At 32.4% G+C, this 12,938-nt stretch overlaps 2 protein-coding genes across 2 annotated transcripts; one reads left to right on the top strand and one right to left on the bottom strand.

Annotated features, from left to right (window-relative positions):
• Nucleotides 1-1,251: 1,251 nt before the first annotated feature.
• Nucleotides 1,252-4,104, top strand: LOC111681534 (caspase). Its single transcript, XM_023443370.2, has one exon. It carries the CDS (start codon nucleotides 1,440-1,442, stop codon nucleotides 2,451-2,453), a length of 1,014 nt encoding a protein of 337 aa, XP_023299138.2. The 5' UTR covers nucleotides 1,252-1,439; the 3' UTR covers nucleotides 2,454-4,104.
• A 3,409-nt stretch (nucleotides 4,105-7,513) lies between these two features.
• Nucleotides 7,514-11,720, bottom strand: LOC111681533 (DNA-directed RNA polymerase II subunit RPB2). Its single transcript, XM_023443369.2, has 5 exons — nucleotides 11,546-11,720; nucleotides 11,165-11,388; nucleotides 9,936-11,096; nucleotides 9,090-9,873; nucleotides 7,514-9,026 (listed from the first exon to the last, which is right to left on the bottom strand). Exons 1-5 carry the CDS (start codon nucleotides 11,565-11,567, stop codon nucleotides 7,687-7,689), a joined length of 3,531 nt encoding a protein of 1,176 aa, XP_023299137.1. The 5' UTR covers nucleotides 11,568-11,720; the 3' UTR covers nucleotides 7,514-7,686.
• Nucleotides 11,721-12,938: the final 1,218 nt, after the last annotated feature.

Here is a 12,938-nt window from a genome sequence, read left to right on the forward strand (position 1 = left end):
AAAACTTTTGTTGAATAACTTTTGCTTTTGAGTGTGAGGGGTAAATATGGTTGATATTCCTTTTCTTTCTCTCACACACAAAAATCAAAAGGTTTCTAAAATAAATTTCCCAGTCTGAACCAGGTTTAGTGTGGACCAGGTCTTTGATTAATGTTTTTCATATGTTAAGAGAGGGAGATGGAGATAGAGAATGTGATAACTTAGTAATGGATGAAACAACGAAAATCTATAAAATATATATCGAATTTTACTCCGATATATTTATTAATACTAAACCATTCAGAAGAAGGTAGCTAGGTCCAATTGTGGTCCTATAGGGAAACACTTTCAGAGTATGGATTGCTTATATCCAAACATTGGATGTTGTACTGTATTCCGATATCATTATTAATTCATGATTGTTCTACAATTAAGTTTTTTTTCGTAAATGAACTTTAAATGGAATCTGTGATCATATAAAGGTCAATCTGTTAACAATTTCGGAAAATGTTTTGTATATGTATATAATCATGAATTCCATGAGAAATCAATTAAGATTTGATCGATGGTCTTCAGTTTTTTTTAATTTTTTTGTAAACACATACTCCTTTAGACATAGAGGGGCAAATCTTTAGGTGAAGGATTTGGGATTAAATTAAAATGAATACGTGAAAGTTGTTTTCGAATACTCAATAAATTATGCATTTGCATCAAAAACGCATTTATCTTCAAAAATATTATTAAGAAATTCATTTTGATGAAAGTGTACGTTAGTGGTAATCGAATTTATATATTTGCATCCGAAATCTGATCAGTAATGTATTTTAAGGAGTTTTAAATAGTAATAATTTTTAAAGTTTCCCAATATTAAACGTTTTAAAAAATATCAAAAAAAAAAAGATCACAAAAAAAATATTTTTATATTTTGCATAAAAATCCTCTAATAATCGATTAATGCACTTTTAAAAAATTGTAAACAGAAAAACGATTTCGAACAAATAAAAAGTCGCGTTTCTTGAAATTTTTCAAAACATTCTACATAAAGAACATATATTGATAATATGAAATATTCGCTGAAATATTTGTGCTAAATTTTAAACAATTCTTATATATATATGAAGACTATATATATATACAATATTACTTAAATGTCCATCCCTGCGGTAGTTTTTTTCTGTTAGCGATTTTTATGATTTAAACTTTGACAGCACTGAAAGAAAGAAACAAAGAAAAAAAACAAAACGATGTGCAAAACAACAAATAAAACAAAGCATAATGAAAAACAACAAGTAATTTCACAAAAACAGACGCGCTTCATCAATTGAACAAGAGCATCTGAAAAGATAGCAACACAAACCGCATAAATAAAAAAATAAAATAAAAAGAACTTAAAGTGCATTAATTTCATAAACAAAGACACATTCACATTATTAAAGTAAAAAAAAGTGTTTAATAAAAATATGTCTGCTACATCCGAAGATCAGGTGGGAGCATTTGTAGAACGATCTACTAATACTGATGATATCACTGATGCATTTGGTTCACTTGGTTCTGCAAATAATGCCTCCACCACCTATTATGCCAGTGGCGGTTCATCGAATCATCACCAACAACAAGGAGCAATAGCCCAGCTCGCAAATAAATCGTATAATACATCTTCGAGCAATTACACTGCAGTAATGCCTACCGATCGTCATGCTGTCGAATACAATATGCGTCATAAAAATCGTGGTTTAGCATTGATTTTTAATCATGAGCATTTTAATGTACAAACACTGAAATCACGATCAGGTACCAATGTTGACTGTGATAATTTAGCACGTTGCCTCAAGCAGCTAGAATTCGATGTTAAAATATACAAAGATTATACTTACGGTGAAATTAAACGACAAATCGAATGGGCTGCTAATCAAGATCACAGCAATAGTGATTGCATATTGATAGCCATTTTGTCGCATGGTGAAATGGGTTTTATTTATGCCAAAGATACGCAATACAAACTGGACAGTATATGGAACTATTTTACCGCTCAACATTGCCGCTCTTTGGCCGGTAAACCTAAGCTCTTCTTTATTCAGGCTTGCCAAGGTGATCGTTTGGATCCTGGTGTAACCATGAAACGTGCTGTTACCCAAACGGATGGTGACTCATCGATGAGCTATAAAATACCAGTACATGCTGATTTTCTCATTGCCTATTCTACTATACCTGGATTTTATTCCTGGCGCAATACTACTCGTGGTTCCTGGTTTATGCAGTCATTGTGTGCTGAATTGGCAGCAAATGGTAAACGTTATGATATATTGACCTTATTGACTTTTGTCTGCCAGCGTGTTGCCGTCGATTTCGAATCCTGTACTCCTGATACGCCAGAAATGCATCAGCAAAAACAAATACCTTGCATTACCACCATGTTAACGCGCATTTTACGTTTTCATGATAAAAACTCTTTAGCTCCAGCTGGACGAGTATAAGGCTCAAAAGAAAAAAAAGGTAATGCTAATTTTTGTTTATTTCGGGGGTGAGTTTTTAAGAATAAGGGAACAATGAGAGAGAATGTGATAACTTAGTAATGGGCGAAACAACGAAAATCTAAAAAAAAGCAAAATAAAAGGGAAATTACCTTTATACATAAAAAGGTAAATAACAGTTTTTCTTCAAAAATAAATTAGTTCGATTGTTTATCTAATCTTATAGATGAAGTCATTCATAAAGAAATTAAAATCATTTTTTTTTGGTTCGGAATATTATAAGCCTATAAACATATTTATTTTAGAATTAATAACACTTTTTCAAGAAAAAATTGCTTAATCTCTTGAAACGTTTTAGAGAACTTGTGAATTTGATTCGAAATTTTTTATAACAAAATTTAGTTCTTTAAGAAAATCTTATAACTTTATAATAAAAATTATAACAAAATTTTGAATATTTTGTTTTTTATTCGAAATAAAAGTATTTTATAATAAAATTCACATTTTTATAAATAAAACATGTTCTCGGTTTGCTCTAAATTTTGATTTCTAGTTAATATTCGAAATTTTTTTAACTTTTTTATTGTATGAAAAAATATATCTATTTCTCATACGATTTATAATATTGTATTAAAACTTTCAAGAGAATTTCATAATTCCCAGGAAAAATTGTATTAGTTCTACAACTAGTTCAAGAACACATGAATTCGTTCTAGTTTGGCATTGAAATCAACGATTTTTGTTCGAAATTGTCACCTTCGGAACTGTTTCTGAGGAAGCGTTATGAAGTCGATACTCTTTCTTTTGAACGCTTCTGGAACTAGTTCTTTAATCAATGATTTATGTTTAAATTTGTCAACCTCGGAACTAGTTCCAGGGAAGCTTTAGAGAACGTTTAAACAAATATTTCTTTTTTTTTTAGCGTTTTTGTTTAATATTATTAAGATAAAAATATACGCGTTTTCTATTTCGATAAAAATAACTTTATAAAATTTTAATGTTTTGACATTTTTTTCCATTGATTTCAAGAAGTTGTTTCGGAACTAGTATGCGTTCCATTGAACTAGTGTAGTAACAATATATAACTAGTTAGAAGTATTTAAAAACCACAACAATATTCTAAAGAACGGGTTCCAGAAGTAATAGCAACACTACTAGTTCCAAGGCATTTGGAACTAGACAATCTGAAGTGGTTCTGTTTTTACTCGTTCTAGAACCAGTAGTTTTTAGAATAAGTTCTAAAATTTTTCCTGGGTTATTAATCGATAGTTTATTTTTGACTTACTGTTTAAATCTTTGGTTAAATAAAAATATTTTATAAGAAATTAAAATTTGAGTTAAAAAACTATACTTATTTTATCAGTAAAAAATAATCTTTAGCACAATTTGTTATTTTAACAGATGTTTTAAAACAATATTTGAGATTTTAATAAAAATTTGGTTTATTGTAAACAAACACTGCCATATTAGTAAATTGCAATATAATTTGTAATAGAAAAAACTTAAAAGTTTAAAAGCCTTTAACCACTAAAAACCTCTGTAACTATCAATTTTACCAACATGAGTTAATGTGGTGTCATTAGATAACTGTTTGATACTATTGATAAATTATAAATTAATTAATTAAAATAAATTATCTTTTATTTTTTACTTGCCCCTTTAATTTAAATAAAAAAAATAGTTTTATTTTATAAACAAAAACTTTATATAAATATATTTTACTCAAAACCTTTAAATAAGAGTATTTTTATTTCATTTTATATTTTATTTACATTTTTTTGTAAAAGAAATTATAATTATAAAGTATTTAACACATTTATATATACTTTATATACATACATATATTAATTAATAAAAAATTATCTTAAAATCAATTGCAGTTTTATTTTTAAACCATTTTAAACAATAAACTTCAACAAAATATGCCTAAATATATTAAAAAGATGTTTCTCTTGATTTTGACCTTGTTTTTGCCATTTATGTTACTAATGTTTGAACAAGTATTTTTCTTAGAACAATCGCCTTAGTATATTGTCAATTATTTTAAAAAGGAGTATTAAAACAATACGTTTTTAAGTATTTACCAAATATTTGAGTAAAAACATTAAGTTGGCATCAAAACAAAATTTGTTAATTTAATGCTTAACTAATTTTCTTGAGTTCTCATAAAGCTAGAGTAATACTATGTTTACACGGTTGTTAGATCTTGATGATTATTAGACATTGGCCTCTATTCTGCATTTCAATATGAATCGAAATTTTCTCCGTTTGGCAACTTTAGTATTATGTATTTTGATTCGACTCTCCGCCACATAAACAACAACTTACAAAAAACGTAATAACGATCGAAATGCAGAATACACACAATCGTAAAGCATTGAAACGAAATGGAATTGCTTCTTCTTTTTCTTACGATTCGGTTTTTTGTTGGATTTAGTTCAATTATTTATCTAATCTTATATGTAGATGAGTCATTCATACAAAAAATGAAAATGAGTTGTGAAATTCGTATCATCGGCTTGGAATATCATCTTTATATATAAAAACAAGTATGAAAGTATAGTCGGGCATGGCCGACCATATAATACCCTACACCATGAGTATATTTTTAAAATTTTTATTTTTTATAAAGAAACTTTTATGTTGAATTTCGCAATGAATTTTGTTGAGTTTCATTGCGATGCAAATGGTTACAAGTCAATTTTAGACGTTTAAGACATTTTTTGTAGGGCGGTTTGTATGGGGGCTAGGGTCAAATAAGGGCCGATCCTTACGAAAATCTGCAATGTCATTTATACTTATATAAAACTTATTTGAGCCAATTTTTAGAGATATAGCAGAATATTTGACGTTATTATGGCATAAAAAGTTCAAATCGGGAGGTACGGTTGTATGGGGCTAGATGAAATAATGGACCGATTTCAACCATTTTCAATAGGCTTCGTCCCTGTGCCAATAAACATGCTTGGTCCAAATTTCATGAAATTATCTTGAAAATTGCGGCCTGTACCTTGCGCACAAAGTTTACATGGACAGCCAGCCAACCAGCCAGCCGGGCAGACGGACGGACATGTCTTAATCGACTCAGAAAATGATTCTGAATCGATCGGTATACTTTAAGGTGGGTATTGGGCCAATATTTTTGTACGTTGCAAACATCAGCACAAACGTATAATACCCTCTCCACTATAGTGGTGTAGGGTATAATGTATGTCTGCTTTTATGTTTGAAAATGATAGCCTATTAAACGGCTGAACAGCGTATTCCTGTATGTTTGAAATAGGTGATAGACTACATTTTATTTTAAAGTTTTAAGTGAGCGAGGAGCCATTTTAAGAAAATATAAAATCCATATATTTGAGATAATATAACAGATGGATCCCTTAAATTTTGTCGGAGTCACTTTAGTGACAATTAGATTTAGGATAAAAAGTGGGCGGACTAGCATTAGGGGGCGTGGCACCTCGCAAACAAAAGTTCGTTTATCCTGAAAACTATTAAAGTTAGAATCTTAAAATTTGGCACAAATTACTTTAACATCCATGTCAATATTTTGGGTAATAAATCGGCAGACTACCCATGTATTAATTAAATATAAAAATTAATATACATTTGAAATTTTTTTAGGAAAATGAAAATAAAAATGAGTATTTGAGAATCTTTAAACTTTACCTAAAGACCTTTGACATTCATCTTAATATTTAGAGTTTAACGGGCGGACTTTCAATGGGGGACTTGGCACTTCCCATAGGAATAAATAAAAAACTGTTTATCTGTGAAACTAGAAAAATAAATTATTCTTGTTTTGCACAAATTACTTTAATATTCATCTGAAAATTTTGAGGGAAAAAGGGCGGACTCTAATCTGGGGAGCTTAAAGCCCCCTCATGAATAAGATAAAAAAAAATTGTATATCTAAGAAACTATTAGAGATAGAATCTTAAAATTTTAAATGAATAGCCTTAACATTCATCTGAACATTTAGAGTATAAAACGGTCTTTTAATGGGGACTTGACATTTCCCATATGAATAAAATACAAAATATTGTTTATCTAGGAAAATAATAGAACTAGATTCATTAAATTTAGCAAGGGACCAACAGGACCCAAGTGTGCGTCTTTGTAGCATGAATACCTAACCTAACTTAAATTTTGCATATCTTCCTTTAATATTCATCTGAACATTTTGGAGCAAAAAGGGTGGACTGTAATCTGTGGAGCTTGAAGCCGTATATCTTAGAAACTATTAGAGCTGGAATCTTTAAATTTCAAATGAAGAACCTGTACAATCATGTAAACATTGAGATAATATCGGGCAGCACATACATGAATTAAATACAAAATTTCGCATATCTTGGAAAATGTTAGATTATTCAAAATTTTCATAGATAGCTATGTAACACATTGTAAATCTCGAAAACTATCGTAGTTAGAGTCTACAAAATCGCAAAGTGGGGTTTTTATATTGCTTTTAGGGTAACAAAACACACTGGGTATAGCTAGTGAGCATATAAACATAAGAAACGAATTTTGATCCTCTCTGCTTTATGTCGTCTATTATATAGCTTTATACATAAACAAAACCGTTATAAAACTATAGCTTATTTTCGCCATTTTGACATCAGGTTTATTAAAATTAAGCACCATCTAAATGCGTTCCCACTTATACGATTTTCGCTCCGAAACGACTCGTATTCCAAATGCCAAAATATTGCCAACTCAGTAACAGCTGTATTAACCGGAAGTTTTGTTTTCGACAGAAAAGTAAAACAACAAACCATCCTAATGTTACATATCAGTTTTATTGAACATTTTTTAGGATCCAATGTAGTTTAAGCCATAAATAGAAAATTCCAAACTGTTGTTATTTTCAATGAAATACGCAACAAGAAAACATATTTCAAATGATAAATCATTACAAAAAACTTGTTTCCTAAAAAATAGCACATTTTTAGAAACAAAATAAAGCGAACGAAGGCCAGAGCATATTATACATTTATAGCGCATATATTTGAATAATAAGCATTATTTTAACATTCAAAGATTTAAAAAATAGAAGCCAATTTTAAATAGATATATTTTAATAAAACTTTATTAAGACTTTAGTCATACATACGATTTTATCCATTACATGTGTATAATTTAAAATAAAAAAAATTCTTAATTTTATATTGATTTTATAAATGAAAATTAAGTGAGCCTTATCATAGACACACGTCCCGGTTGTTGAATCATACTAAACGACCATCAAACGTGGTGCAATATTCATAGACATTAACTCTTGGAACAATAATTTAGCTGCATACGGTAGACGAACTTGTGAGATTTGTGTCTTATTCTTACAGCCCTTACATTCAAACGTATTGTTGCGCAGATTGGCAATTGCAATTAGACCACAGAAATTACAGACATGTATACGATACGGATCGGAGACTTCAAAGAGACGTTCACGTAAAAATTGTGCAGCACCATGAGATATCTGACAATCACGTTCCATCTCACCGAAACGTAAACCACCATCACGAGCTCTGCCTTCCATAGGTTGACGCACCAGAATCTGTACAGGACCACGGGCTCTGCTGTGAATTTTGTCATCCACCATATGTTTGAGACGTTGATAGTAGGTGGGACCCAAGAAAACTTGGGCATTAATTTTGCGACCCGTGTGGCCGTTGTACATGACTTCATTACCACGCAAATGATAGCCGTATTCTTGAAGGAAAGTCGAAATCTTTTGTACGTTGACGGCATCATTGAATGGTGTGGCATCACCAATTTCACCTTTATTTGAGCCAAGTTTACCCTGTAGACATTCAATTAAATGGCCAATTGTCATACGAGAGGGAATAGCGTGAGGATTAATAATAATATCAGGAGCTAAACCTTCACACGTAAATGCCATGTCCTCTTGGCGATACTGAATACCACAAGTACCCTTTTGACCGTGACGAGAAGCAAACTTGTCACCAATTTGCGGTATACGTACTGATCTCACACGAATCTTACAAAACTTGTAGCCCTCACTGTTAAGTGTCAACATCACTTGATCGACAATACCAGTTTCAGAATTACGCAAAAACGTTGAGGCATCTCTCTTTGTAAAACGTTTTGTATTGCCATCTAGTTCATCATCATTTTCGGGCAGTGTAATAGTTTTGCCAATAACCACATCGTCACCGGATACACGAATGCCCGGCGCAATAATACCATCATCGTCTAACTTGTCATAATGAGCATTGCGCATACCTTGGCAGGTTTGTCTATTGGGTTTTTCAAAGTTCTCCTCTTGATCACCGATACGTTTGTTTTCCGAATCTTTATAAGAACGGTAAAACACAGATCTGAAGTAACCTCTTTCTACAGCAGAAGCATTTAAGATGACAGAATCTTCTTGGTTGTAACCGGTATAACAAAGAATGGCTACAATGGAGTTAATACCAGCAGGCAATTCTCTGAAACGTAAATACTCCATAGAACGTGTGGTAACCAAAGGTTTCATGGGGTAGTACAACACATGAGCTAGAGTGTCCATCCGTACGTGGAAATTGGTGATATACACACCCATAGCTTGTTTACCTTTAAAAAAGATAAAATAAAGATTAATTTTAAAATTTATTTGGATATGCTCTAAAAACTTACCCATAGCACTTTGATATGTGTTACGAGGAGACTGATTGTGATCAGGGAAAGGAATAATAGAAGCGCACACACCCAATATCATGGCAGGATGAATTTCACAATGAGTGTATGTGGTACAATAGGCATAATCTTTATCCTGTTTCAAATCGTACGGTGACATAGCAATCATAACAGTCTCCTCTTCTAAGGTGTCGATGTATTCCACTACACCTGAAGCTACCAGCACTTGCCAACTGTAATTGTTGTAATCACGTTCCTTTAACATTTCAACATGAGTCTTTTTCAAAAGCAATGAACCATTCTCAACAATCAACAGGGGACGACAAATTCTACCAGCATCTGTATATATACGAATTTCACGATCGCGAATATCACGAATCATAGATACTTCAGATACAATGATATCCATTTGTCTTCTCAGTTTACGTAAAGTGGCCATCAATTGTTCGGGATCACGATGGATGCCCACCCAACAACCGTTAACGAAAATCTTAGTGGCATCTGCTATAGCAGAGGGAGCGATTTCTTCTAAATTTTCCATAGACCATTCTTCCAAGAACTCCAAGATGGGTGAGGGTTGCGAACCGACAGAAATGTAAGCCATCAAGGCTAAATTCTTTACCAGACCTACAGCAGCTCCTTCGGGTGTTTCAGCTGGACATAACATACCCCACAGTGTATTGTGCAACTGACGGGGTTTGGCCAATTTACCATCACGACCAATGGGCGAGTTGACACGTCTCAAATGGGATAAGGTGGAGGCAAAAGTTAAGCGATTCAATACCTAGGGAGATTTAATATTAGAAATTTGTTCCTTCTTGCTTAAAGCAACAACTAAAGACTCACCTGAGATACACCAGCTCTGGCCTGATGAGCCTTTTTCTGATCACCCCAATTACCCGTAGCCAAAGAATAACGTAAACCATCAGTAATAATATTTGTCTTGATGGCCAATTCCAAATTGAAATCCTTTCCACGATCAATAAACTTTTGTGTATACATTCTGACTTCTTTCATTAGATTTTTAAAAAGACCTCTAAACAAAAAGGCCAATAAAGGACCAGCCAAATCTAGACGTTTATTACCGTAGTGATCCCGATCGTCCAATTCACGACGACCCAATGAAGCCAGCAACAATCTGTGCACCATGTAACCCAAAAAGTAAGCCTTCTTGGTTTCACAAAAATCAGAAACACCCACATGGGGCAACATTTCCTTCTGTAAGATTTCCTTAGCATATTTAATACGTTTGTCTTTGGTGACACCAGGTCTGGCACCACGAGTACCTATGAAATTCAAAGCAACATTTTGTTCCTGTACTACAAAAGCCTCATCCAAGGAAGGCTTAACCATTTCCATCATTTCAGGATCATCGAAATCATAAATAATGTGTTCCAAAATATCACGATCAGCTACAAAACCCAAAGCACGGAAAACAATCATAATTGGAATCTCCTGTTTGATATAGGGCAAAATAGCTATAATACGCTGACCAATGGCAGACTTTTTAATATTCTGTGAACCTCTGGCCATCATATTGACCCAAAGTGTCGAAGTGGGACGAGAACTGTGTTCCAAGCATGATCTAATTTCAGATTTGTAGGCATATTTGCCATCCTTCATGCTGAATACATATACAGTATTGGTGGCCATTTTCTCTTGGGCAATTAGTACTTTTTCGGAACCGTTAATAATAAAATAACCACCAGGATCCAAAGGACATTCATTCAATTCTGTTAAATCACGATCTGTTAGTTGAGATAGCAAACAATAGGTGGAACGCAACATAATGGGAATTTTGCCAATAAAAGTCTTTTGATGTTGTGTCTCTACTGGTGCTTGACCTTCCACAATTTTAGTCTTTGTTATATCAACATAAAGTGGAGCGGAATAGGTTAAATTACGCAAACGAGCCTCATTAGGCATCATAGGACTAGGCGAACCATCTTTTTCCCAATGAGTAGGTTTGGATAAATAAATTTGTTCAAATTTTAAAAGAAAACGAGGCTGTAGGCAAAAATGTTTAAATGATAAACTAAAATATTATTTTCAAACTAATGCTAAAAAACACTTACGGGAGTCTCTATTTCACCTGAAGTGTGCTGGGCTTCGGCTTGCAAATCTATAGCCGGAGAATCTTCCACTATACGTTGTACAGACATTTGAATAAATTCATCAAAACTGTCCAACTGCTGACGTACCAAACCCTTTTCATCGAAGTAGGCGTTTATAACAATCCAGCAGGCTTCCTGCCACAATTCATGGGAGATTTCCTCGGCATTCTCCTCCTCGTACATTTCTACAAAATGAAATACAAAATTTAACGTTTTGTTGTTATTGTTTTCATGGCGAGGGAGCCCGCAGTGCTAGTGCTCCGACGCCATGTTTTTTACGTCGTAGTCTTTTTCAGACACTCGTTTTTCGTTGGCAAACATGAAATTCTTAATTCAACTTACCTTCTTCATTGTCGTACATCATTTTGAGGGCTTTTAGCTAAATAAAATATTTAGCTTAATATTTTGAATCTTTTATAAATATGTAATATTATTTTTCTTCTTTTTTTAATAAATTTCACCAGGCACAATCCAGAGAAGAAAAAAATCCGCTACATATGGCAGCGGCTTTTTCAATAATGTCAAAGTTTGACATTTGTTGCGTTTGTAAAAGCAATGATGTCAATTTGGCTATTTCCTTATTTTTATTATTGAAAATTTTTGTATGAATTCTAGCGATTTTTATAAATGTGTGTATTTTATAGTAGATGTTGTAGATACACTGAAAAGAAAATTTAAATATTTTAAGGTGGAAGTACATAACACGCGTTGTGCGTTGCAACGCGTTATAGGTTTTTGTCAAAAAAAGTTAAAATAGTGCATTTTCATTTAACAAGTTACAGACTGTAGTTTGTACGCGCCCTTCCGCGAAAAGTTGAGAAACTTTTAACTTTTGACGCGTCGGCAGCTGATCAGGGTTGTATTTTCTTTTGTGTAGAATAAAAATTTACTATTATGAAATAAATGTCACCAACAATGAAAGAAAAATATTAAAAATTTATATGAAAATATAAATAAAATATCGATTTTACGCCTGTAATTACTAAAATATAATTTTCCGACTCAATATTCTGTATATTTAAGGCTCATGTATACAGCTTGCTGACGTATGTATGCGGCAATCAGCTGCTCGGCTTTCTGCTTGAAAATTTCGGTGAAGAGCCAATGCACGCGGAATTAGTTGTGCACAATAGCATATAAATGAATAACATTTCATTTACGCCGCATTGCCGATTCGTTCATCATTGCCAAAACAAAATATTTGTAATGTATCAATATTTTTATATGGAATGTTTTGTAAACACATTTATTTAAGTCGATGTTGTCGCATGTCGCGTACATTTGCTCTGTACTATTATAGATAACAGAGTAGATTAAGCTATGTCCGTCTACTGACATCAGTTTTCTGAAAACACTTTAAATTTGCGGGATCTGAATCAAACATGCTTTCTAGAAGTTTTATATTTAAAATCAAGAAAATCTTGATTATTTCTTTCAGAAGCAACAATTTTTAGGCGCGGATCCATGTAGAAACATAATTGATCATAGATAGCTCCCATATATAAAGTTTTTCTAAAAATCATATAATTGTAAATTACTTATAATTTTATAATTATATCAAAAAAATCCGACATTAACTTTTCTGCAAACAAAATATAAATTATAAATTTCTGTAAATATATGCTTTCTTTATAAAAGTTATAAGAAGTTATAGTCGGGTGAAGCCGACCATATAATACCCTACCCCTGTATAAGTATAAAAAGTGAATTGTACCTTGCCTCATATATACTAAAG

Source organism: Lucilia cuprina, chromosome 4 (assembly GCF_022045245.1).
Source record: "Lucilia cuprina isolate Lc7/37 chromosome 4, ASM2204524v1, whole genome shotgun sequence".
Lineage (NCBI taxonomy): Eukaryota > Metazoa > Arthropoda > Insecta > Diptera > Calliphoridae > Lucilia > Lucilia cuprina.

What these genes read in the sequence shown, in the direction of transcription:
- LOC111681534 (XM_023443370.2), top strand. Translation starts at nt 1,440, where the DNA reads ATGTCTGCTACATCCGAAGATCAGGTGGGAGCATTTGTAGAACGATCT.
- LOC111681533 (XM_023443369.2), bottom strand. Translation starts at nt 11,567, where the DNA reads ATGATGTACGACAATGAAGAAG. An exon ending in GATGTACGACAATGAAGAAG is followed by an intron (nt 11,389 to 11,545) that starts GTAAGTTGAATT and finishes TTCATTTTGTAG; the next exon opens with AAATGTACGAGGAGGAGAAT. An exon ending in CACATATCAAAGTGCTATGG is followed by an intron (nt 9,027 to 9,089) that starts GTAAGTTTTTAG and finishes TCTTTTTTAAAG; the next exon opens with GTAAACAAGCTATGGGTGTG.